The sequence below is a fragment of the Larimichthys crocea genome, chromosome III (assembly GCF_000972845.2).
Source record: "Larimichthys crocea isolate SSNF chromosome III, L_crocea_2.0, whole genome shotgun sequence".
Lineage (NCBI taxonomy): Eukaryota > Metazoa > Chordata > Actinopteri > Sciaenidae > Larimichthys > Larimichthys crocea.
Genome location: NC_040013.1, coordinates 7584322 through 7612250, shown reverse-complemented (window position 1 = coordinate 7612250; position 27929 = coordinate 7584322). Strand labels below are relative to the sequence as shown.

The window sequence follows — 27929 nt, the reverse complement described above, 5'->3', positions numbered from 1 at the left end:
AAATGGAAATTTAAATCAGATGGGTATGAAGCAAAATAAACAAAGACAGCTAAAACCTCTTTAATGTAGATTACTTTAAACCTTTTTTTTTAATGGGGCGTTGTTTAGCTCAGTTGATAGAGCATCCACTTTACACAGTAGTCAAAGGAAACACTGAAAACGTTCTTACGTACTTTATTTTTACATAATAAGTAGAATCATTTTTAGATTTCTGACAGACAGAAACATTCACAACTTCAGCAAAATCATTTTTAGAATATCATGTCTTCTGTCAAATTCATTTACTGGCCTTTGACTTCAGTTGTTTCACTGACAGTGTCAAAGTTCCACTGCTTTTTTTCATCGATCCTAAAAGTACAGGTTACATTGTTTTACATTGTTTAAGAGCCAGACCCCCATTACTCAGAGGCTCACAGATTAAGCAAATGTAAAATTTGGGGTAGAGTCTTGTTGCATTTAGCAATTCACTGAAATCAACTCAATTCAGGCCTCCTTACATCTAAAGAATGCCATTCTTGCCAAATTCAAGAAATGTAGCTTGATTTCATTCAGTTTTCTTCAGGAGAAACATGTTGAGATTCTTGGACTGACAAGCCGAGATGCTCATCAGAGTCTGTGGCTGTCTTTACTGCTCTGGCGGTGGAGTCCTCTCTTGGAAACTCTTTTGTTCTAAACATCTCCTTCAGGAGTGGCTCTGAATTCCACCCTTGACTTTTGGCAAACTTATAAGCGCATCCAAAGAGATCAGGAAACACTGACACTAGATCAACTTTGGCAGCATCTTCAGGACTGCAGAAAGAGAAATCAAATTGTAATACAAAGAAAATCTTGACAGTGATCTACAACATGCCAGTGGTTCTCGAATTTTCCCTTTATAATTTTTCACTCAGTTTAACTTACTAGTGCGCATAGAGGTTTCGTATGAAGCGCAGTAGTCCAAGCATGTCATCAGGGTAGGGTTTCTTCTTCTTCTTGCCCTCCAACTTCTCAACCAACTCTGGTGAAAACTGTAACAAACATTAATATACTTAGGGATTATTTGGAATTCAGAAATATAAACTAGTGGGTAAAGAAAATAAATTATGTTGCAGTCACCTCTTTTTTCCATTGTTTGAAGGATTCATCCCCAACACATTTTTCCAACGAAGAAATTAATTCTGGGTCAACACTTCTACAGTTTTCCACCTCCTTCCTGTTTCCAACCTCTTTCAAGTATTCAACTATCCTGAGAAAATAAATGTACGTATAGGGTGCATGTTTGACAAAATACAAACTTTTTCTCATATCATATTAGATAAAAATGGTGATATTGATTTGTGATATGAAGAACAAGAGAGGCGTGGTGTCAGGTAAATTATTTCACTGACATTATCTTTTGATGCATCACTTTTTTCACGAGCTATGCTATCATTCTGTTGGTTGAAATATCTCAACAACAAAATTGTATGGCACACTGACCCGAAAAGACTTTTTCCTATAAGCTTACATTGTAAAAGAACACATTACTGACATACATCATGAACAACTCTCACCTCCTGCATGAGACTGTGGGAACCATAAGCAGCCCCTTCAGCAACAGACTGCTACTCCCACCACGTAAGAAGGAGCGCTACCACAGGTCCTTCATTCCAACAGCTGTCAGCTGTATTTATTAGTAATTTCTTATCCTTACCAATTCTTATCTAATTGGCTATGATAAAAGAGATTCTACCTGTCAGTGGTCCAGAAGAAGGGATGACTCAAACACTCTTCCACTTTTGGTCTGTTCTTTGGTTCCCCATCAATCATCCGCTCAATGAGATCCTTTGCCACCACATCTTGAACATGGTCCAAAGTGTACTTCCCTGTATGAATGTTGTACTCACATACACAGGGTATGTCACCAAAAGGATGGTGTCCACCAGAGAGGATGTAATAAATCAGCATGCCTGCTACCTGAAAAGCATAGCAGTTTAGTTACAGGATGATCTCTGACCTATTTAAAAAGAAAATTTGTGTAGCAGAAAAACAAACCTGTATGTCAGTGCTCGACTTGTATGCTGCTTTAGATCGTATGTCTAAAGTCTCCTTGGCCATCCAGCATTTTGTTCCTGCACTGCCTGTGAGCAGAGTTGTTTGTCCTGTGAGCAATCTTCTACTTATTCCAAAATCTGCTAATCTCGCTCTCCCGTTGACATCTGCACGACAAATGATAGAGAACAATTAAGGAAACAAAATTATATATTGAACAAAAAGAATCCAGTATTGTGTATATTTATTTATTTTAGTTCTCTTACCAATCAACACGTTCTGTGGTTTGAGATCCCGGTGGAGAATTTGAGGATTTCGACAGTGAAGAGCCTTTAAACTATCAAGGACCTGAAAGACAAGTCTCTTTTGACCACCGTCCATTTTTCCAATGTGTTCTTCCAAACTGTATTCACAAAGCTGAAGACCGAGATATCCAAAGTTCTCATCCTCTTCAAAGTCAATGTATCGTACAATAAATGCATCATAAAGCTTTGGAAGTCGTAGAATTCCTTCTTCATTCTTCAGCACTTGATAGTTGCATTTAGACATTCTCTTAATAGCAACTTCAGTGCCATCATCTCTCAGCCCCAAGAAGACCTCAGTACCATCACTTCCCTTTGCTATGCGGAATTCTGCATCATTTACATAAATCATGCTCCCAATTCTGGTCACTTTACTTTCATCAGTGCTCAGAAGCTTCTCTAAGTTTTCTTTCCACCTCTTGCTGATTTGTAGCCATTTGTGTGTTATTGATGATATAGTCGGGTTGAAGTGGAATGGCTTCACATTTAAAGTAGATTCCACTATAGGAGCTGATGTTTGATCAGTTTTAGCAGTGAAAACTTCATCATTTGGGTTTCCTGCCTTTGCATTCTTTTTCTTCTTCTTTTTCTTCTTCTTCTTGGATCCTGGTAAGGCTGGAAAGTCCTCACATTCCATGTTCGGTTTGCTGAAATGATTTTTCAGTCGTCTGAGCAGTTCTTTCAGTTTGTCATTCATTTTCATGTCTGCAGATGTCAGTATGTCCTCAGGCACTGAAGTTACCCCCACTGATGTAAAGATGCTCACTGCATGTTCAACTGAAAGTAAGTTTGCAAAAATGCTGTATGTGAAGACTCTAATGTCAGAGGAGTATTGTTCCTCTACAAAGGGAGCCACTGTTTTGCATAACTTCTCAACAAAGTTGGGGTCCCAGCCATTCATGCCTTTTGTTTTCTGTGTTATCACATAGAGTGTTGCCAGAACAGCTCCCCAGATATCAGGTCTCTCTTTTCTGTAAAGCTGGTCCAGTAGTTTGTCAATAACAGCTAGTGCTTGCTCATTTGGTATGTCTTCCATTGTGCAGAGAACTGCACGTAAGCTATTAACTGCCATTGTTATCAACGCCTCAGGGACATTTGGAAAGCGACTAACAGCATTTACAATGTAGGTGTTTACGTTTCCAGTGTCTTTCAGCCATTTGATACTTGCCTCTCTGTATTTTTCTTCACCTGGCCCAGTACTAATAAAGAGAAGTTCAATCATGGTCATATGGGTCTGAGGATCCTCCAGCAGCATGTGACTGTCAAAAGTTTTGAACACTTCTTCAGGTGATTTCACTCGCACAGCAATGTCCATGTCCACGAAATATTTGATTTTTGAGCATAATTCATGTCCTTTTGATGCAAGGTTATGAACCATCTGAGATAATTTTTCATTGTGTGTAATATGTTCAGGATCATTGACAGGAAACAATGTTACCCGTGCACCAGCAGCGATGAGCTCTTTCATAACATCTTCCCTGTTACTGATAGCAGCATATTGCAGTGGTGTGATTTGATGTAGATTACATACATTTGGTTTAGCGTTTGCTTCCAGCAGTTTCTTTACAAAGATAAGTGGAGCGTTAAATAGTGAGACATAATGCAAAGGTGTTGAGCCAGTTTGGGAACCCCAGTTTGGGTCTGCACCTTCATGCAAAAGGAAACTACAAATATCTACATTGGGTTTTACAACAGCTGCAATCAGTGGGGTTATATAGTCTTTCACCTCTCTGCATGGATAAACTTGATTAATATTGTTGTCCTTTAGCAATTTTTTGAGCTTCTTGAGGTTGTTGTTAGTTATACAGTGTACTATAGGATGTGTTTCTGTTGGGGGGGCTGTCACCTTTAGCTGTGTGATGATATTCATTTTTTTGCTTCAAGGTAACTGTAAAAAAGACAAAAAAAATATGACATTACTGTTACATTTAGTGCCATTTTAAACTTTTGACAATTAGCCAAAAGCTGTCATGGGAAATAATAAATAAAGCTACATTACGTTTATTTCATTTTCTGGTTTAATTTTCAAGCTCAAACCAAAACTCCATTTCCAAATATTGTATTTAGGTGGCAGATGTTGGATAACGCAAACTTGCGGACAAACTCAGAAACCATCTACATGTCTATCGACATACGGTACTGTACACAAAGAGGTGTGGTTGGGTGTGATTCAGACATCCATCATACAAGTAATATCATGTACGCATATACAAAATAAAGTCTACAACTATAAAACTATATTTACTGAATTTGCTGAGAATGGTCACAACAGGTTGAGCAGTGATTTAATTTGGACGCAAATACAGTTGAGTGAATAACGAATGCTAATAGTCCTTTTGACATGAAACAATAATGATACTAATTGAGGTTTTGTTCCATTCAGGTAAAACAGAGTCAGGGTGCTTACTTTAATTAATATCATTAGAAACACCCGTTTCTAATGATATGAATTAAGTGTTGACGCTACTGTTTCATAATATTCAGTCTTCACATCGAGCAGTGACACTTCTCATCCTTTTATTGACAGCCAACTACAATGTATTACATTACCTGTGTACGTGCAGGGCCGCGAGCTGATGTTGCAGCAGGCTGTGTCGCTGCCCGGTCGATAATACGCATGCGTAACAAAGATGAGAAGAGAGCAAGATGGCTCACTCAAATTATCAGCTCCGAAAAAAAAAAGTGCGATTATGTTACGACGTATTACTTCATGTTTGTCATGTGAAATGTTATTATTGTGTCAGCCAGGGTAGCATTAATACTTTTCGGCTGACATTATCTAAGTTATCTTCTTGCCGCTGCATATTAATTTGGGTTTCTCCCACATATATGCTCACACACAGGAGATGTACGTGTGACCATATCATAACAGACTACATCCAAAAGAGGTTAGGACTTGTTTTTTTAAAAAGTCTTAATCAATAACATGCTGAAACACGGCCTTTTTTGTGTTTTTTTTACCGGGGCTGATGATGGAAGTAGATACGGAGTGAACTATCTTGCTTCGTTTTTATCTCTGTTTGCACATGCGCAGTACGGATAAGGCAGCAGGTGGGCTGCGGCCAGTGACTGACTGACCACACAGATACAATGTTTCTGGAGCTATGTGCAGTGAGAGCACATGTAAATCATAAAAATATTTGTCGATCTGGTGATTCACAAAGCGTCCAATATGGTTTTAAACACTTCTGCCCCTGACCAGAGACTTTGAAACGCTTTCAGACGTTAACCAAGGCTGATGTAATCGACTCATGATAACGTTTATAGTCGACACATAAACGAACACACATGGTGCCATCTTGTCTTCAGGGTTTTTTTTTTTTATGTTTTCCTACAAGACAATAAAAACTAATTAGCATTTATTTTGGGCTGACTTACACCTTGCCCTGTGAAGTTTGTCATAAGGATGCCAATTACAGCTTCAGCAAGTTCTGAGTTTGGACTTGGAGTAAAGTTGAACAAAACAATAACTTACTGTTTTCAAGTATGGTTGTCTTCTTATGAATGACCGTCTCAAACTCAACTTCTGTCTTAAATCCGTTACCATAAAGCAAGCTCTGACTTCAGTGGTCTCCTCTCAGTCTCTCAATCTGTGCTTTCTTTTCTCGCTCCTGCCTCCTCCCATTTACAGTACACTGAATATCCTGTGTGGGGCAGCTCTGAGGTCTGTATGAGTAACCACAGTATTTATTCTGGGGGGGGCAGCTGCTGCTGAGTAATTTGCTTTTGAAAGCTGCAGAAACATTTTATTTTTTAAACACAGTTCAAAGAACAGTTCATGCTTTTGTTAGACAGACAAGAAGTAGCATTGCATCCTTGTTTTATGTATATTTGACAGCTTAGAAGTCAACATTACTTTCAAAGAACATTGAAGTTTAGGTTTAAGATTAAAATGACAAAAAAAATATTCAAAAGGCTACTTGTCCCAACTCTTGGGGTAAATGAAGCAAAGTAAAAGTGGACGGTGGTAACGATAATGGTCAAGTAAAAGTATAAAACCTCTCATAATACAAATATTAAAATAAAGTCCCTTACGATTATAGGCTACTATAGAAGATTTTTTGAAATGAAATAATTAATTACACTTGATCTTTGAGTGATATTGAGCTATACCCCCAAAACAAACATGATGAAACACATTAAATGAGATTTTATAGTTATTTTGATAGTCAAAAAGAAAAGTAACAATGAGAAATCTTAACACTCAATCATACAAACTAATCTGTATGTTGGAAAGGAAGGATATTTCATTGTTTCATTAAATATAATAAATAAATATATATACATATAAATATATAAACATACATACACACACACACACACATATATATATACACACATATATATATATATATACACACACACACACACACACACACACACACACACACACACACACTACCAGTCAAAAGTTTGGACACACCTTCTCATTTAAGGTTTTTTCTTTATTTTCATGACTTTTTACATTGCATATTCTCACTGAAGACATTAAAGCTATGAATGAACACATATGGAAATATGTAGTGAACAAAAATGTGTGAAATTACTCAAAACATGTTTTATATTTTAGATTCTTCAAGATCACTTCATATTGCAACTTCAGGCAGAGTTTTCCTCAGGCTTAAATGATGACGGGGCTGCTGCACCACATCACTGGCAGGTTAAATTGGTCCTCTCATGGCAGCTGAGGAAAACAGGGATAGTGGGAAAGAGGAATGCAGGAAAAATGTCTCTTTCCTGAAGAAGAGGGTTTGTCTTGTATCTTCCTTCTGCAGGTGAAAGGGGATGATTGGCAGCTACACCGCCATCTGGTGATGAGCATGGTGATATTTTGCAGTTTCCTCAGGAAAAACCTGTTGAGTTTCTTGAACTGGGATGCTGAGATCATCAGAGATTGTGGCTGTCTTTATGGCTCTGGTGGTGAAGTCGTGTCTTGGAAACTCTTTTGTTCTAAACATCTCCTTCAGGGGTGGCTCTGAATTCCACCCTTGACTTTTGGCAAACTTATAAGCGCATCCAAAGAGATCAGGAAACATTGACACTAGATCAACTTTGGCGGCATCTTCAGCACTGCAGAAAGAGAAATCAAATTGTAATACAAAGAAAATCTTGACAGTGATCTACAACATTCCAGTGGTTCTCAAATTTTCCCTTCATAATTTTTCACTCAGTTTAACTTACTAGTGCTCATAGAGGTTTCGTATGAAGCGCAGTAGTCCAAGCATGTCATCAGGGTAGGGTTTCTTCTTCTTTTTGCCCTCCAACTTCTCAACCAACTCTGGTGAAAACTGTAACAAACATTAATATACTTAGGGATTATTTGGAATTCAGAAATATAAACTAGTGGGTAAAGAAAATAAATTATGTTGCAGTCACCTCTTTTTTCCACTGTTTGAAGGATTCATCCCCAACACATTTTTCCAGCGAAGAAATTAATTCTGGGTCAGCATTTCGACAGTTCTCCACCTCCTTCCTGTTTCCAACCTTTGTCAAGTATTCAACTATCCTGTAAAATTAAATGTATGTTTAGGGTGCATGTAACCCAAACTTTTTCTCTAGTGCCATCAATCTTTTCTTTTGTTTATGACCAAACAACTGAAATGTGTGTTTAGTAGTGATTAGCAAATATTAGCATGCTATCAGGATAAACTAAGATAGTGAAGGTAACTGTAGTATAAACTTTTAGAGGTTTTGTTATAGTATAATGTTTAGAATATGAAGTATACATTTATTGTCACATTTTAATATGTGATCAACACCCTTTTTGTAGTAGATAGATTGTTTGTAATGTAACAAGAGTGAAAATAAAAATAATTCACATCAAAGTGTGAATTAACAAGTGTGATGATATGTAATGAGTAAAAGTCTTAAATACTTAAAACTTGCAAAATGCAGTATAAAAGGCTGAAACTCAATTGGGTGAAAAAGGAAAAGAGATGAGGCAAAAAACAATGCTATTCTAGCGACAAAACAAATGAACAAATCAATTGAACTAATTGGCTATGATAAAAGAGATTCTACCTGTCAGTGGTCCAGAAGAAGGGATGACTCAAACACTCTTCCACTTTTGGTCTGTTCTTTGGTTCCCCATCAATCATCCGCTCGATGAGATCCTTTGCCACCACATCTTGAACATGGTCCAAAGTGTACTTCCCTGTATGAATGTTGTACTCACATACACAGGGTATGTCACCAAAAGGATGGTGTCCTCCAGAGAGGATGTAATAAAGCAGCATGCCTGCCACCTGAAAAGCATAGCAGTTTAGTTACAGGATGATCTTTCACCTATTTAAAAAGAAAACGTGTCCAGCAGAAAAACAAACCTGTATGTCGGTGCTCGACTTGTATGCTGCTTTAGATCGTACGTCTAAAGTTTCTTTGGCCATCCAGCATTTTGTTCCTGCACTGCCTGTGAGCAGAGTTGTTTGTCCTGTGAGCAATCTTCTACTTATTCCAAAATCAGCTAATCTCGCTCTCCCGTTGACATCTGCACGACAAATGATAGAACAATTAAGGAAACAATACAATAAACAATATCATATATTGAACACAAAAATCCAATTTACTTCTCTTACCAGTCAACACGTTCTGTGGTTTGAGATCCCGGTGGAGAATTTGAGGATTTCGACAGTGAAGAGCCTTTAAACTATCAAGGACCTGAAAGGCCAGTTCCTTTTGACCACCGTCCATTTTTTCAATGTGTTCTTCCAAAGTGTATTCACAAAGCTGAAGACCGAGATATCCAAAGTACCCATCCTCTTCAAAGTCAATGTATCGTACAACAGATGCATCATAAAGCTTTGGAAGTCGTAGAATTCCCTCCTCATTCTTTAGCTCCTGATAGTTGCATTTAGACATTCTCTTGATAGCAACTTCAGTGCCATCATCTCTCAACCCTAAGAAGACCTCAGTACTATGACTTCCTTGTGCTATGCGAAACTCTGCATCATTCACATAAATCATGCTCCCAATTCTGGTCACTTTACTTTCATCAGTGCTTTCAAGCTTCTCTAACTTGTGTCTCCACCTCTTGCTGATTTGTAGCCATTTTCTTGATGATATCCTCGGGTTACAAAATGGCTTCACGTTTGAAAGAGACTCCATAATAGAAAATGATGTTTGATCAGAGTTTGGTTTGCTGAAATGATTTTTCAGTCCTCTGAGCACTTCTTTCAGACGGTCATTCATTTTTATGCCTGCAGAGATCAGTACATCATCAGGCACTGAAGTTACCCCCACTGATATAAAGATGCTCGCCGCGTGTTCAACTGAAAGTAAGTTTGCAAATACACCGTACGTGTAGACTCTAATGTCAAAGAAGTGTTGTTCTTCAACAAAAGGGACAAGTGTTTTGCATAACTTCTCAACAAATTTGGGGTCCCAGCCATTCATGCCTTTTGTTTTGTGTGTTATCACATAGAGTGTTTGCAGTACAGCTCCCCATATATCAGGTCTCTCTTTTCTGTAAAGCTGGTCCAGTAGTTTGGGGATTATAGCCAGTGCTTGCTTATCTGCAATGTCTTCCATTGTGCAGAAAACTGCATGTATGGCATGAACTACACTTATCTCAAGGATATCTGGTAAGCAACTAATAGCTCCTGAAATGTAAGTGTCCAAATTTCCAGTGTTCTTTAGACGTTTGATACATTTTACCATGGTCAGAGGATACTCTCGCAGCATGTGACTGAACACTTTGAACAGTTCTTCGGGTGATTCAACTCTCAAAGCACTTTCCATGTCTTGCTTCAGAGTAACTGTGAGACAAGAGAGAGAGAGAGAGAGACAAAGTTATGATATTACTATTATTGGGGGTCATTTTAAACTTCAGACAAGTAGCCCACAGCTGCCATTAGAATTTAAGCTTTAATCTTCACACTGTTTTTCTGTTTCTTTCTAGTATTTTGAGAAACTCAAACTTAACTCAATTTGAAATGTACTTCCCTAAATACATCATAGATAGATAGATAGATAGATAGATAGATAGATAGATAGATAGATAGATAGATAGATGCAGGCTCATGGGAAACACATAGACAATATTACGTTCACGTGACGCTCAGAACACGGACATATGATTATAAGAAAGTACAGGACGGTTGGGTCCAGATCTGGTGATTTTACTATGTAACAGTGGTGTAAGAATGACGTAAAAATGGGTATAAAAGGTTGTGAAAAGCAAAAGTAAAGGGTCGTTTGGATTCGCAAGCAGCTGTCTCCGTGTTGTTATTTCATTGCGTTCTGGAAGGTTTTCTCCACAACAGGATCAGTAAAGTACTCTATCTATCTATCTATCTATCTATCTATCTATCTATCTATCTACGATTGAAACGTGAGTACAACTCTTTTAGAAATCACGGACTATAGGTGTGCAAAATATTTCAACTAAAATAGATAACCACAGATAAAAATGCTCTCGAGCGATGTGCAGTGAGAGCACATGTAAATCATAAAAATATTTGTCGGTCTGGTGATTCACAAAGCATCCAATGTGGTTTTAAACACTTCTGCCCCTGTCCAGAGACTTTTAAACGCTTTCAGACGTTAACCAAGGCTGCTGTAATCGACTCATGATAAAGTTTATAGTCGACACATAAACGAACACACATGGTGCCATCTTGTCTTCAGTGTTTTTTTTTATGTTTTCCTACAAGACAATAAAAACTAATTAGCATTTATTTTGGGCTGACTTACATCTTGCCCTGTGAAGTTTGTCATAAGGATGCCAATTACAGCTTTTCAGCAAGTTCTGAGTTATGATAATAAAGTTGAACAAAACAATAACTTACTGTTTTCAAGTATGGTTGTCTTCTTATGAATGACCCTCTCAAACTCAACTTCTGTCTTAAATCCGTTACCATAAAGCAAGCTCTGACTTCAGTGGTCTCCTCTCAGAAGAACTATTATATGCTATGTGTACTGTATTCGGACAAAAAAAACATTCAAGTCAGCATTGGACCTAAACACGAACACAGAGCAACACACAACAACTTACCTTGTCAAAATGAAGTGTGTCTCTGTCGAATATTTCTGTCAAAATTTGTGTTTTTATTATGCCGCGCTTTTTTCCCGCTTCCGTGTTTTTCCTCTCTCTCTCTCTCTCTGTCACACACGCAGGAGGAGACTGTAGTGGGCTGTACCCAGCCAGCTGCAGAAAGCCAAGTTGGAGACTGTTAAATGTCCGTCGTGTTACCGCCTCTGACCACTCCTGAGCAGAGATGTATAAAGTACTGGAGTAAAGGAGTGGAGTAGAAGTACAAGTGCTAAATCAAAAAACTGACTTGAGTAGAAGTTGAAGTGTTCTTTAAACACCATACTTAAGTAAAAGTACTAAAGTATTCAAAATGTTATGTACTTAATTATTGCAAGTAGAAGTATGTAAAAAAGTGCTACTGAAGTACTGAAAGTAAAAGTACAAGCAAAAGTACAAGTACAAGTACTGTTTATATTATTTCAAATATTTATTAAGGCACAACTTCTAATGTCACAGTGTTACAATGTTCATGGTAGAGTTCTGTGATTTCCCATGGTCTGTGAATGCGTCTGAATGAATGCGAGAGCGAGGGGGGCGGGGGAGCAGGTGAGAGAGCGCGCGCCTGGGTGAGTCAGGTGTATGACGTACGGCGCACGAGCGAGGTTGATGTGTGAGACCGGGACTGTTCAGTTGTTGTTGTTGTTTTTGTTGGTTTTTTGGCGTGGTTACGACCGACAGTAACCGAGTCCTGTAACCAAAGCGTTCAGCAATAAATGCAGGTTTGTTTAATATCGCCTCGTCATTCATCACGTGTCCGGCTGGACGCTAGAGTAGTAAGGAGTAACGATTCAGCACATGAAAAATGTATCGGAGTAAAAGTATTAAATTCATCAAAAATATGTAGTGCAGTAAAAGTGGAAGTTGGGCAAAAAAATAATACTTCAAAAAAGTACAGATACTGCATTTTAGTACTTAAGTACAGTACTTAAGTAGTTCCACTTCGTTACTATACATCTCTGCTCCTCAGGGAAGTTAGTCTGAGAAGTGTGATGGAGATGAAGCATCTGTTCTTTATGGAAGTTCAAAGAGCCACATGTCATTACTGTTACCAATCTGATAATAATGAAAACCTTGCAAAACATGGGTGCATTTTGACAAGAAAATGTATTTAAATAAAGAAAAATGTCATTCCCTGATGTGTCAGAAAAGCTCAGTTCAGTCTTCGGGAATACATTTCACCATCTATGTGTTTCCACACGTCTTAAGAAGACACGAGCAAGGTCACATCACCACGGTATTTATTATTTTCTTCTTTTTGATCAATCTGCGATATCATCAGTGGCACATCAGTCATTGAAATTCAGTAACTTCCAGTTGATCATTCACCATTGAGCAGGCTAAATGTGACATCATTTTTCACGTACATGGGCAGTCCAGGTGAGGTGACAAAATGTTTGCAATTAGACAGCAGGACATTCCAAGTTTTGCTTTAAGGCAGAACAACTACACTCAACATTTGATTTTACATAAACAATTACACTTTAATGTTGACCAAGTTAAACTTACATACATCAATAATTTTAAAAAAGCTGTATACTCACAACTTTTCCATCTTTGTTAGTTTGATAGTGTCCCTCATGGAGAGCAGCTTAATGTTTCATTTGCAGGTTAGGGGTCAGGGGTAATTATTTTTTTAATCGTTTTGAGTTGTGAAAATAGAATCAATTTGAATATAATTGCAACACAATCTACTCTAACTCTAATCCAAATCTTTAAAAAAGCATATGTTAATAAAGTCCATACTACAGATAAAATGAGAATTATATGGGAGGCAACTGAAAAAAGTGCTGTTGTTTATATTGTTTATATTTTTAGATTGATAGAAATAAATATGTAAAGATATATACGGCAATCATCTTTTTGCTTCCATCTGATGTTATTTTGAATGGTTGGTTCAGCAGTCATGTGTTGTTGAGATTTTATTGCACTGGTCAGTGGCTTCACATTGTGTATTGGTTTGTGTGTATTTACATAAAATGTATTTAATGAAAAGTCCACCATTTTTTTTATCTACAGAAGTAAAAGGTAATTCTGAAAGATGTATTTTTACATTATGTTGTGTTTTTTTTTTATTATGGCATAGTGTTATAATTAAAATTATACAGGTCATGTATACATGCAAAAATACATTAACCATAGACTTTTATATAGGGTAAAGGGTAATTGTATATTATTTTTCTGTAATATTCAGCACATTTAATAACTTTTCTTTGTTTTACTAAATTCTCTTTGACAGTGCATGTTGATTGAATAATTTTGTGAAATAACATAAATCTGCTGTTTTTTAAAAATAAATGTAGACTTTAAATGCATTTCTGTGGTTTTATTACATTTTATTTGATTTTTAAATCAATAGAATTTGTATACATACATGGAAAAGCTTTGATTTTACAGTCACATTGATACAGTATGATGAAACATACCTTACAATGATTAATCTACATTTTGCAGAGAAATGCCCATCTCCTGTATTTCTCTGATAGTCTTTCTGTAATGGCAGTACTTCTGAGAGGCTATGACAACAGGTAATGAGTGAGACAATCAAGAACTGAAGAAACTATAATGACTCAAAACACGACTGTCCCAGCTCAAGAAAAAAATCAACATAGGGTTTGATATCACTCTAAATTCTCTTACAATGAATTCTAACTCTTAGAATGTAGGAATATCATGCAAAATATCGAGAAGAAACGTTTTTTTTTATTTATTGTTTGATGATAAAAACAAAACTACAGCTGTAAAACTATATAAGCAGTGAAATGCAGACAAAGAATTAAAAGTAGTATGTATTGTTCCTTTTCAGGATAATTGTCAAGTGAAAGCATAAAATCTCTCCAAGTCAGAGCTACTCCTTTCTATGTGCGGACTATGCGGATGCATAGAGCCCCGAAGCCACCAGGGGCCCCCCAAGCTGCAAGTTCAGCAAAGTTATGAGCAAAACTAAGCTGCTATAATAGGGAAGCTGTGACTTGTGTTTGTGGGGTAATTCACTATTAAAGTACAACATAACTATTATTCTTATTGTTGGTTTGTTTTCATTGTTTAAACTTTAAAATAAATGCAGATTTCTTGTATTTTTATTCAAGATAATAGCTTTTGCTGATTTCTGTTGATCTTGTGCAGTGGCCTAAACCTGTGCTTTTCCCATTTATGATAAATTTAACAATGTCAATCGTGAAAAGCCTGTAGGAATTCATTTTTGTGCAGTTTTGTTAATAGTTAATATATAAGTATTAAAAAATTCTCTGCTTATCAGACTCTTAAGTGGTTTTGAAGTCCTTTATCCATTTTGAAGTCACTTCAGGTCACTGGGTTGAGACTCTTGAACTGGAACACCCAGCTGCTCCTCAAACTTTGTGGATGGCATCACAAAGCTGGTGGTGAAGTGTTCTCTCTGAAACATTTCCTTCAAGGGAGTCTCTGAATTCCACCCTTGGGTCTTGGCAAATTTGTAAACACATCCAAAGAGGTCGGGAAATAAGGCCATCACATCAACTTGGGCTGCATCCTTAGCACTGCAAACAAAAATGGATATTTCATTATGAATTATTAAAATCCAGCATGCAAATCTTTAACATTCATCTGTTTTGTTTATGACAGCCATGACCACATGAATAAAATGTTTTTTGTCCTACTGTAAATTTAATGACTGATGCACTCTTTGTTTGTCATGTTTCATCTACGGCTAAACCATTTTATAATAATAAAAGTACAAGTGATCAACTGACCAGAAGTCTAATTTATTACTTTTGGCTTCAAAAGAAGTAAACAGTTTCACATATAAGTAATTATAACTATTAGTGTTTTGTGCAGAAAGTTACCTGAAAAATACAATTAATCATTTAAGTAATGCCCATATTGAATGACAAAGACTGCACTTTTGGTATCCTCAAAGACAATGTCTGATCAGAGGTAGCAGTAAGCTCTATCAGATGATTATGATATTCATTTGAATCTTAAACTCTATCTGCTGACTAAGACTGAAATGTAATAAAATGCACATCAACTTGAGCTGCATCATTAGCACTGCAAACAAAAGCATACAGGTGCACAGTATCAGCAAGAACAAAATGTATAGTCTGTACATTATGCTTAAGACTTATAATGTCTTTAAGTGTATAATTTTTGTTTTAGCGTTGGTAAAATATGGAGAATTGCTTTTTAGTGATATTTTAAAGCCTTGCATGACTTTCAAGTCAGTTTCACTCACTAATGCTCATGAAGGTTTCGTATGAAGCGCAGTAATCCCAGTGTGTTGTCAGGGTAGGCTTTGTTCTTGGCATCCATCTTCTGGACCAACTCTGGTGGAAACTGCAACACCAAAATAATAATTAGTCATGAAGTTTAAATTAGGAATAGAGAAGGAAGATTTGTTACGTTGCAGTCACCTTATCTTTCCACTGTTTGAAGGATACATTGCCAGCACATTCTTCAAGTGAAGAAATTAATTTCGGGTCAGTATTTCGACAGTTTGCCACCTCCTCCCTGTTACCTGTCCTTCTCAAGTATTCCACTCTGGAAAAAAAGTTTATTTTAGGATATATTAATTGTAGAATAAACAGAACGTTAAAAAGTATCATATCATACAACAGTTGCCCAATCATAGCTTAACCACTCTAAATGAGCACGACAGACCTGGTATGGATTTCTCCATGTGCCAAAGCGGTATACATGATTGACTGTCAGGTTATGTAAGCTGTAAACTTTAGACTACCTTGCAAAATAGCTACCTAATTCCAGCATTAATTACAAAGCCAGGAAACAGAGTTGTTTTCCCCTGTTCTATGGAATATCTCAATGTCCCCTGGGTGCAATGGCTCAAAATTTTGTTCAGAGATCATGGTTCCTATTGGATGAATTGTAATGAAACTGTTAGATGCATTGGCATTACATTTGGTACTGACATTAATGTTAAAGGGGAATTGTATTAATTTACTCTAGCACCTTTATCACTAGGGATGCACAGTATTTATCGGACCGATAAAATATCAGCCGATATGGGGAGAAATTACGTCATTTTTTATCGACCTGATAGGTTCATTTTAACCAGACAACAGCATTGCTGTTGTTATCTTCCTAAAGTTGTTCAGCGAGGATTCCGAGAGGAGGAAAGAAGACTTTGAGTTTTAATATGATGCAATGTTTGAAACAAGCGGTATTAAAAGAATTTGGAGCAGCCGCGGTAGCAGCTAGCGGTGCTGCTAAGGCTAAAACAACACAGAGTGTGGATGTCCCGATTGGCAGATTTTGATGATTGGCACCTATCACCTATCGACCAGTCAGAGTCAGGAGAATCGATTAGTACCACCCACATTCACCTTTGACCCACCAGTGACGATCCAGAATGAAGTACACCCAAAGGTAGTATATCGCACCAAGAGATCACACTTCACTTTCAAAGTGCATGTTTTTGTTACATGCCCAGATAATTGCTTGGAGATTGAACTGGGCAATGCTTGGTAGAGCTTTTAGCTGAGTTTCTCCTCCTCTTTTCTCGTCATTTTGGTATGCTACATGTCAGGATTGGTGCTTCCTAGCAGATGTTAATCGTCTGTATTGTGCATGTATTTCACACTGTCCCCCGTACGGGGGACCTTCGGGTTGAAATATGAAGTTATCGGTTATCGGTATCGGCCATGAGAAGCAGGAAATTATCGGTTATCGGTATCGGTTTAATTTTGGTTCATATTGTGCATCATTAATTATCACTATGACACTGAAAGTGTGCACTGTGGGCCCGATAAGCACACCGAACTTCAAAAGCAGCAGTGGGTGCAGCCAGGATGAGGATATAGTAGCCTTTTTAGCTATTCAGAATTGTGAAGTATGAACACATTTCATCCAGAACCAAAAATGCCAACCTGTTAGTGTGGCTAGATGAAAAGAGGATCACCAGTCATTAAAATTGTCTATGAACGATGAATGTTTGAACCAAATTTTGTGCCATTTCATTTAGTAAAAGCAGAAATTGAGAGTTGAGAGTTGACATGGATGTATTCATCAATTTATCAGTCAGTCAGTTGTTTCTTCTTTACCTTTCAGTGGTCCAGAAGAAGGGATGACTCAAGCATTCTTCAACTTTTGGTCTGTTCTTTGGTTCTGCATCGATCATCCACTCAATGAGATCCTTTGCCACCACATCTTGAACATGGTCCAAAGTGTACATCCCTTTATGAATGTTGTACTCACATTCAAAAGGTATGTCACCAAAAGGATGGTGTCCTCCAGAGAGGATGTAATAAATCAGCATGCCTGCCACCTGAAAATATTAGCAGTTTAGTTACAGGATGATCTTTCACCTATTTAAAAAGAAAATTTGTGTAGCAGAAAAACAAACCTGTATGTCAGTGCTCGACTTGTATGCTGCTTTAGATCGTATGTCTAAAGTCTCCTTGGCCATCCAGCATTTTGTTCCTGCACTGCCTGTGAGCAGAGTTGTTTGTCCTGTGAGCAATCTTCTACTTATTCCGAAATCTGTTAATCTCGCTCTCCCATTGACATCTGCATGACAGATGATAGCAATTAGTGAAACAAAATCATATATTGAATAAAAAGAATCCAATATTGTGTATATTTATTTATTTATTTTAGTTTTCTCACCAATCAGCACATTCTGTGGTTTGAGATCCCGGTGGAGAATTTGAGGATTTCGACAGTGAAGAGCCTTTAAACTATCAAGGACCTGAAAGACCAGTTCCTTTTGACCACCGTCCATTTTTTCAATGTGTTCTTCCAAACTGTATTCACAAAGCTGAAGACCGAGATATCCAAAGTTCTCATCCTCTTTAAAGTCAATGTATCGTACAATAAATGCATCATAAAGCTTTGGAAGTCGTAGAATTCCTTCTTCATTTTTCAGCACTTGATAGTTGCATTTAGACATTCTCTTAATAGCAACTTCAGTGCCATCATCTCTCAGCCCCAGGAAGACCTCAGTACCATCACTTCCCTTTGCTATGCGGAATTCTGCATCATTCACATAAATCATGCTCCCAATTCTGGTCACTTTACTTTCATCAGTGTTTTCAAGCTTCTCTAAGTTTTCTTTCCACCTCTTGCTGATTTGTAGCCGTTTGTGTGTTATTGATGATATAGTCGGGTTGAAGTGGAATGGCTTCACATTTGAAGTAGATTCCACTATAGGAGCTGATGTTTGATCAGTTTCAGCAGTGGAAACTTCATCATTTGGGTTTCCTGCCTTTGCCTTCTTTTTCTTCTTCTTTTTCTTCTTCTTCTTGGATCCTGGTAAGGCTGTACAGTCCTCACATTCCATGTTCGGTTTGCTCAAATGATTTTTCAGTCGTCTGAGCACTTCTTTCAGTTTGTCATTCATTTTCATGTCTGCAGATGTCAGTATGTCCTCAGGCACTGAAGTTACCCCCACTGATGTAAAGATGCTCGCTGCATGTTTAACTGAAAGTAAGTTTGAAAATATGCTGTATGTGAAGACTCTAATGTCAGAGGAGTATTGTTCCTCTACAAAGGGAGCCACTGTTTTGCATAACTTCTCAACAAAGTTGGGGTCCCAGCCATTCATGCCTTTTGTTTTCTGTGTTATCACATAGAGTGTTTGCAGTACAGCTCCCCATATATCAGGTCTCTCTTTTCTGTAAAGTTGGTCGAGTAGTTTGTCAATAACAGCTAGTGCTTGCTCATCTGGTATGTCTTCCATTGTGCAGAGAACTGCATGTAAGTAATGAACTACATTTGGCAAGAATCCCTCAGTGACGTCTGGAAAGCGACTAACAACCCCTGTAATGTAGTTATTCACATTTTCAGTGATCTTCAGCCATTTGATACATTCCTGACGGTATTTTTCTGCATTTGACACAGAATTAAAGAGAATTTCAATCATAGTCATATGGCTCCGAGGATCCTCCATCAGCATGCGACTGTCAAAAGTTTTGAACACTTCTTCAGGTGATTTCACTAGCACAGCATTTTCCATGTCCAAGAAATATTTGATTTTTGAGCATAATTCATGTCCTTTTGATGCAAGGTTATGAACCATTTCAGATAATTTTTCATTGTGTGTAATAAGTTCAGGATCATTGACAGGAAACGATGTTACCCGTGCACCAGCAGCGATGAGCTCTTTCATAACATCTTCCCTGTTATTGATAACAGCAAGTTGCAGTGGTGTGATTTTCTGTAGATTACATACATTTGGTTTAGCATTTGCTTCCAGCAGTTTCTTGACAAAGATAAGCGGAGCGTTGGATAGTGAGACATAATGCAAAGGTGTTGAGCCAGTTTGGGAACCACAGTTTGGGTTTGCACCTTCATGCAAAAGGAAACTACAAATATCCACATTATGTTCTATAACAGCTGCAATCAGTGGGGTTATATAGTCTTCCACCTCTCTGCATGGGTAACCTGCATCAATGTTGTTGTCCTTTAGCAATTTTTTGAGCTTCTTGAGGTTGTTGTTAAGTACACACTGTATTATAGGATCTGTGTCTCTTGGTGGGAATAATTGTAACTCTGTGATGATATTCATTTCTTTGTTTTAGTGTAACTGTGAAAAAGACAAAATTATGTCATTATTGTTAAACACTTGCTACAATTTTAAACCTTATACCTTATCGACTGAGCACTGTCCTGTTCTCAGTGATACATACATACTTTTACACGTAATATAACAGAAGCACACACATAGAATTGCTTAGGCACACACATGAATACACAATCACACAGATGTGGAAACACATTCATAGCACAGCCAGGAAACTCCTTTTGGAGAGGTCTTGGCATTGACTACGTGATCATAATAAAGTTCAGGATGTTTGGGTCCATATTTGGTGGTTTGGTTATGAAACAATGATGTAAGAATGGTTATAAAAAGCTGTGAAGTTTGTAAGTAAAGGAATTCGGATTCGCAAGCAGTCTCAGTGTCTTTCTTTCATTGAGTTATATTCACAACAGCACATACAGGTGTGCTAAATAATTTCAACTAAAACTCTCTATATGCTATACAGTATGTACTGTATTTGCCAAGTTGAGTAGTAATTGAATTTGGACAGAAATAAAACTTCAAGTCAACACTACAACTGAACACTAATCATGCTAATGATTCAATGTTTTATGTTTTTAACACACACAAAGTCCCACACCAAGCCTTCACTGACTGTTTAGGTTCCTCATTCAGGTTGACAACCAGAATTTACCTTAAAACAAAATTAACTTACTGTGTCGAAATAGGGTGTCCTACGGAGTAACTCAACGTTCCTCTGTTCCTTGTTTTCTGTGTTGTAAGACAGGAAGAGACCCGTTAGAAATGGGCTGGGCTTCTCCAAAACACGTAAGGACATGCACTTCCTCTGAGATCTCTCTGAACAGTCTAATTTAACTGTACAGTCACCTGCCATAGACCTACCCCGAAACCCCACTGGACATGTCTCTTCAAACCCCACCGGGAGTGTTTCAGAAGCGGAGTGTTTAGCCCACCAGACTTTGTTTAGTTGCTCAGATTTGGTCATTTTCTTGGTTTATGTGCTTCTAAACATGCTTCTAAATGTGTTAATATGCTACAGTACGTAGTTAATTAGTTTCGCTTTTGTCTGTTTTTATGACCGGCAGTTTGCACGGGGTATTTTATTTTGAAAATCTACCGGATTCTCTATGCTTTTTCTGAGAGAGTCCAGAACCCGGGTTGGCGTCCATTTTCCGGTGCCCACTACAGGGAAAAGACAGTGTATTCAGTGTTGTTGCATAAGCATTGTTCCCACACATTCTGTAATGAATATGTCCAGGCAGGAGCAGAGGGTGCTGTCAAATGATCTAAAGGACATAAAGAAAAAAGATATGTTAAAAAACAAATCAATCTTGTCTGTCATAACGCAGCCAGCGGGATCAGCACCTGGGTGCTATGGCAGATTCCCTACCAAAGCTTCCCTACACATGAGCATCAGACCAAAGAAGTACACTAGATCACGCTTCACTCTCAATCATTTAAATCATTTAAACGTATCTTGTTGATTGTGTGGTCCATGCCAGTGAAACCAGAGTTATATCCATAACTTTAAGTTTGTTTCTAAGTGAGAGTCACAGAGAACAAGAATTCAGACTCAATCGATCAGTGAGCTGGCATTCATGAGGTGGATTTAGCTTCCTTCTTTTACTCAAGTTCAGAACAAAACCAAAATCAAGCTTTCAATCAGCTTGTTTATCCTTGTTTTCTGTTTCAAGATTTGGTTTGAATGTTTAAAATTTTATGGAATTTATTCAGGAGTTCATCCCTTGCAATGCAGTAAAATACAGTCCATCCAATCTACTGTTTCATTACCAACTATACTGCAAATGCATAAGTTTAACCTCTGTTACGGTTACAGGTTATCTCTATCTCATAAAAAAAAGTCAAGGTTTTTGCGTACATACAGGGATTTATATGAATACTCACTTTGAATTGCAGCATGAAGGATGGTGACATCATATTATGTACATGTGACATAATTCACAGTGATCAATGAATGATAAAACATTACCATCTTCACTGATAAGACGGAAAGAAGATTATTTTTTAGATTGATAAGAGGAATGTTGAAAATTGTTGTGAATCAGAAGTCTAGATCTTGAGACAGAGACCCAACGTCTGGAACACACACAAAACAAACAAACAAAAAACAAAACAAAAAAATCTAAATGAAAAAAATTGAATCTAATCTTCAAAAAAGGCACCAGACATCTTCAAAGTTGAATGCAGTAGAGTCTCATTCTCTTCACAGAATACAAAACCTGAGTCCATTCATGAAGAGGACTGATTTCTTAGCTCTTTTATAGTTTCACGGACAGCAGATTTTAATACCATATTCATTTTTCATCCAATAAAACATAATAGCATCTAAAAATCAAAATGACCAATCCAATCATTCTCATTTGGGATCATGCAAAAATTCAAGAATAAAAATTAATTTATAATAAAAATAAAGTGTATTGTTCCTCACAAGGGTAATGGTCAAGCAAAAGTATGAAATCTCAAAAAGTACAAATACTAAAGTGAAGTAAAAGTGCCTTAAAATGATACTACAAAACATTATCGTACAATCTACTTCCTGTTACTGTCAGCTTTTCAGAAATAGTATTGTACTGACAATACATAACAATACACACAACCTTGCAGGACTATTTCATTAAAGATGTTTTGACATATCACAGGAGGAAAATGTCAATTGTGAAAAGGCCTGTTGGATTTTTAACTCTTGTTTCTGAAGTCCTTTATTCATTTTGAAGTCAACTTCACTTCAAGTCACTGGGTTCAGACTCTTGAACTGGGACACCCAGGTGCTCCTCAAGGTTTATCAATGGCATCACAAAGCTGGTGGTGAAGTGTTCTCTCTGAAACATTTCCTTCAAGGGACTCTCTAAATTCCACCTTTGGGTCTTGGCAAATTTGTAAACACATCCAAAGAGGTCAGGAAAAAAGGCCATCACATCAACTTGGGCTGCATCCTTAGCACTGCAAACATAAGATAAATATTTTTTTAAGAAGTATTAAAAACCCAGCTTGCAAATCTTTCACAGTCATCTAGTTTACTTATGACAGTCATGACCACTGAACACTTCAGCATAATCATTACTATTAGTGCTTTGTACAGAAAGTTACCAGCAATATTACTTAAATCAACTATTTAAGTAATGTCAAAAATGTGATGATGTAATTTCCTTAAATGCAGGCTAGTAAATTAACTTTGTTTTAGGGATTATCAAATTAAGTGCCACAGTATTCTTTTTGCTTTTCACCATTTGATAACTATAAAATACTGTGGTTATGTAAAAACTGTTCAGGGCATACAGGTGCGCAGTATCAGCAAGAACAAAAAGTATAGTCTGTACATTATGCTTAAGACTCATATTGTCTTTAAGTGTATAATTATTGTTTCAGTGTTGATAAATTATGGACAATTGCTTTTTAGTGATATTTTAAAGCCTTGCATGACTTTCAAGTCAGTTTCACTCACTAATGCTCATGAAGGTTTCGTATGAAGCGCAGTAATCCCAGTGTGTTGTCAGGGTAGGCTTTGTTCTTGGCATCCATCTTCTGGACCAACGCTGGTGGAAACTGCAACACCAAAATAATAATTAGTCATGTTTAAATTAGGAATAGAGAAGGAAGACTTGTTACGTTGCAGTCACCTTATCTTTCCACTGTTTGAAGGATACATTGCCAGCACATTCTTCAAGCGAAGAAATTAATTTTGGGTCAGTATTTCGACAGTTTGCCACCTCCTCCCTGTTACCTGTCCTTCTCAAGTATTCCACTCTGGAAAAAAAAGTTTATTTTAGGATATATGAATTGTAGAATAAACAGAACGTTAAAAAGTATCATATCATACAACAGTTGCCCAATCATAGTCTAACAACTCTAAATCAGCACGACAGACCTGGTATGGATTTCTCCATGTGCCAAAGCGGTATACATGATTGACTGTCAGGTTATGTAAGCTGTAAACTTTAGACTACCTTGCTAACTAGCTACCTAATTCCAGCATTAATTACAAAGCCAAGAAACAGAGTTGTTTTCCCCTATTCTATGGAATATCTCAATGTCCCCTGGGTGCAATGGCTCAAAATTATGTTCAGACATCATGGTTCCTATTGGATGAATTGTAATGACTTTGGTGATTTGTGGGAAATGCATTAAAAACTGTTAGATGTATTGGCATTAAATTTGGAAGTGACATTAATGTTCCTTAAAAGGGGAATTGTAATAATTTACTCTAGCACCATTATCACTATGACACTGAAAGTGTGCACTGTGGTCCCGATAAGCACACCGAACTTCAAAAACAGCAGTGAGTGCAGCCAGGATGAGGATATAGTAGCAGACTTCAAACTGCCTGTGTGGCTATTCAGAATTGTGAAGTATGAACACATTTCATCCAGAACCAAAAATGCCATCCTGTTGGTGTGGCTAGATGAAAAGAGGATCACCAGTCATTAAAATCGTCTATGAATGTTTGAACCAAATTTTGTACCATTCCATCCAATAAAGGCAGAAATTGAGAGTTGAGAGTTGACATGGATTCATCTCATCAATTCATCAGTCAGTCAGTTGTTTCTTCCTTACCTGTCAGTGGTCCAGAAGAAGGGATGACTCAAGCATTCTTCAACTTTTGGTCTGTTCTTTGGTTCTGCATTGATCATCCACTCAATGAGATCCTTTGCCACCACATCTTGAACATGGTCCAAAGTGTACAACCCTTCATGAATGTTGCTCTCACATTTATAGGACTTGTCGCCAAAAGGATGGTGTCCACCAGAGAGGGTATAATAAATCAGCATGCCTGCCACCTTAAGAATTAACAGAACATTTTTGTAATTAAGGAAGTATTTTTCGCCAAGTCATTAGTTACATTTGAGTCAAAGAAAAACTGACCTGTACATCAGTACTCGGTTTGTATGGGATGTCATCTTCATCTGCTAAAGTCTCCTTGGCCATCCAGCATTTTGTTCCTGCACTGCCTGTACGATAAGTTGTTTGGCCTTTCAGTAACCGTCTACTTATGCCAAAATCAGCTAATCTTGCTCTCCCATTAACATCTGCAGGACAAATCAGGTAGACAAACTCAGGAAACAAATGATGTATGTTAATTATAAATTAAAATATTCAGGATATGTTTTACGTTTCTTACCAATTAAAACATTCTGTGGTTTGAGATCCCGGTGAAGAATTGGAGGATTTTGACAGTGAAGCACTCTTAAACTCTCGAGGATCTGATAGACAAGTTTCTTTTTTAACAGACCATCATCGTTGTTTCTGATACATTCCTCCAAAGTGTATTCACAAAGCTGAAGACCAAGATATCCAAAGTTCTCATCCTCTGCAGCATCGACATAACGTACAATAGATGGATGATCAAGCTCTGGAAGTCGTAGAATCCCTTCTTCATTTTTCAGCACTTGATAGTTGCATTTAGACATTCTCTTAATAGCAACTTCAGTGCCATCATCTCTCAGCCCTAAGAAGACCTCAGTACCATCACTTCCCTTTGCTATGCGGAATTTTGCATCATTCACATAAATCATGCTCCCAATTCTGGTCACTTTACTTTCATCAGTGCTCAGAAGCTTCTCTAAGTTTTCTTTCCACCTCTTGCTGATTTGTAGCCATTTGTGTGTTATTGATGATGTAGTTGGGTTGAAGTGGAATGGCTTCACATTTGAAGTAGATTCCACTATAGGAGCTGATGTTTGATCAGTTTCAGCATTGAAACCTTCATCATTTGGGTTTTCTGCCTTTTCCTTCTTTTTCTTATTCTTTTTCTTCTTCTTCTTGGATCCTGGTAAGGCTGGAAAGTCCTCACATTCCATGTTCTGTTTGCTGAAATGATTTTTCAGTCGTCGGAGCAGTTCTTTCAGTTTGTCATTCATTTTCATGTCTGCAGATGTCAGTATGTCCTCAGGCACTGAAGTTACCCCTACTGATGTAAAGATGCTCGCTGCATGTTCAACTGAAAGTAAGTTTGCAAAAATGCTGTATGTGAAGACTCTAATGTCAGAGGAGTATTGTTCCTCTATAAAAGGAGCAACTGTTTTGCATAACTTCTCAACAAAGTTGGGGTCCCAGCCATTCATGCCTTTTGTTTTCTGTGTTATCACATAGAGTGTTTGCAGTACAGCTTCCCATATTTTAGGCCTCTCTTTTCTGTGAAGTTGGTCCAGTAGTTTGTCAATAATAGCTAGTGCTTGCTCATCTGGGATGTCTCCCATTGTGCAGAGAACTGCACGTAAGCTATGAACTACAACTGTTATAAACGCCTCAGGGACATTTGGAAATCGACTAACAGCATTTGCAATGTAGGTGTTCACGTTTCCAGTGTCTTTCAGCCATTTCATACTTCCCTCTCTGTATTTTTCTTCATTTTGCCCAGAAAAATTAAAGAAAATTTCAATCATGGTCAGATGGCTCTGAGGATCCTCCCGCAGCATGTGACTGTCAAAAGTTTTGAACACTTCTTCAGGTGATTTCATTCGCACAGCATTTTCTATGTCCACAAAATATTTGATTTTTGAGCATAATTCATGTCCTTTTGATGCAAGGTTATGAACCATCTGAGATAATTTTTCATTGTGTGTAATACGTTCAGGATCATTGACAGGAAACAATGTTACCTGTGCACCAGCAGCGATGAGCTCTTTCATAACATCTTCCCTGTTACTGATAGCAGCATATTGCAGTGGTGTGATTTGATGTAGATTACATACATTTGGTTTAGCGTTTGCTTCCAGCAGTTTTTCAACAAAGATAAGTGGAGCGTTCAATAGTGAGACATAATGCAAAGGTGCTGAGCCAGTTTCGGAACCACAGTTTGGGTCTGCACCTTCATGCAAAAGGAAACTACAAATATCTACATTGTGTTTTACAACAGCTGCAATCAGTGGGGTTATATAGTCTTTCACCTCTCTGCATGGGTATGTTTCATTAATGTTGTTGTCCTTTAGCAATTTTTTGAGCTTCTTGAGGTTGTTATTAAATACACAGTGTATTATAGGATGTGTGTCTCTTGCTGGGACAAATTTTAATTCTGTGATGATATTCATTGTTTTGTTTCCGAGCAACTGTGAAAAAGACAAAATTCTGACATTATTTTTAAACATTAGACACTTTGAGCACATACAGCACAGCACATACAAGTGTGCAAAATCATTTAACTAAAACTATTTGCATGGTTGAGTAGTCATTTCATTTGGACAAAGAAGATTCGGTCAACACTGGACGTAAACACTAAGTGCTCATGCTTAAGATTCAATATTTTATGTTTTCTACACACACAAAGTGCCACACCAGGCACTCACTGATTGTTTAAGATTTTCAATTCCTGTTCAGACTGTCAACCAGAATTCAACTTTGAACATGAACAGCTTTGAAATGTTTTTTGGTCAAAGTAGGGACAAGGATGATAGATCATGTATACGGGCAGAACTACAGTGTCTTTTTATCAGCCATTCTGTGATTCACGGGTCACAAATGCCAAATTTAATCTTTTAATTTGCAGATGTTGGTTAATAATTTCATTTGGACATTGGTCACAAATAGAATGCTAATGATTTCATGTTTTATGATTATGAGTGGCTGAGTGCCACACCTGACTTCACTGACTGGTTAGACTTTGAACTTCCACATTCAGGCTGGAAACGGAATTCAACTTTTAACATGCACAACTGTGAAAAGTCTAGAAATAATTTTATAAACATTTCACATTTTAATTCAAGTAGTGTTTGTCAGTAAATGTCCATTATAATCAAATAATAAAAAGTTAATTACAAATAACAATAGGTCTATAATTTTACGGTAAATGTTAGTGGATTGCAGGAAGATCAACTTACAACGTCGAGCTCAGGTGTCGTCTGTATAGAATCAACTTAATCTGTCAGAAGTCAACATGCTGGGCCTTTACTGGATTTCTCTCTGTCACTGCCTCTGTCTGTTCCTCTCTCTTTCTCTTGGTTCTCCCAACTACAGCTAAATATTGTACGAGACAGGAAGAACAAGTAGAACAGGTAGAAATGGGTTGGGCTTCCACAAGACATGGAGGACCTGCCCTTTTCATGTTTGTTGTTTCAGATTAAAAGCTCTGTTTTTTGAC

The 27929-nt window shown here is 37.4% G+C and overlaps 1 protein-coding gene across 12 annotated transcripts; it reads right to left on the bottom strand.

Annotated features, from left to right (window-relative positions):
* Positions 1 to 349: 349 nt before the first annotated feature.
* LOC104939709 (serine/threonine-protein kinase ppk4) lies at positions 350 to 27804 on the bottom strand. Of its 12 annotated transcripts, XM_027276892.1 has the most exons (8): positions 20720 to 20905; positions 20532 to 20587; positions 17944 to 19861; positions 17681 to 17844; positions 17379 to 17602; positions 15732 to 15858; positions 15554 to 15654; positions 14024 to 14858 (listed from the first exon to the last, which is right to left on the bottom strand). In XM_027276892.1, exons 3-8 carry the CDS (start codon positions 19841 to 19843, stop codon positions 14639 to 14641), a joined length of 2736 nt encoding a protein of 911 aa, XP_027132693.1. In that variant the 5' UTR covers positions 19844 to 19861; positions 20532 to 20587; positions 20720 to 20905; the 3' UTR covers positions 14024 to 14638. The 12 variants fall into 12 exon arrangements, with proteins under 12 accessions (XP_027132686.1, XP_019134971.2, XP_019134972.2 ...); XM_027276885.1 differs by lacking the exons at positions 14024 to 14858; positions 15554 to 15654; positions 15732 to 15858; ... (3 more) ...; positions 20532 to 20587; positions 20720 to 20905 and adding exons at positions 350 to 789; positions 901 to 1007; positions 1096 to 1225; ... (2 more) ...; positions 2277 to 4200; positions 11099 to 11220; XM_019279426.2 differs by lacking the exons at positions 14024 to 14858; positions 15554 to 15654; positions 15732 to 15858; ... (3 more) ...; positions 20532 to 20587; positions 20720 to 20905 and adding exons at positions 350 to 789; positions 901 to 1007; positions 1096 to 1225; ... (2 more) ...; positions 2277 to 4200; positions 5788 to 5928.
* Between the last annotated feature and the right edge of the window lie 125 nt (positions 27805 to 27929).

Coding starts and splice junctions, on each gene's coding strand:
- LOC104939709 (XM_027276862.1), bottom strand. CDS start 26,958: ATGTGCTCAAAGTGTCTAATGTTTAAAAATAATGTCAGAATTTTGTCT. Junction 24,634..24,718: donor AACCGAGTACTGATGTACAG/GTCAGTTTTTCT, acceptor TTAATTCTTAAG/GTGGCAGGCATGCTGATTTA. Junction 22,799..23,300: donor CGAAACCTTCATGAGCATTA/GTGAGTGAAACT, acceptor TTATGTTTGCAG/TGCTAAGGATGCAGCCCAAG.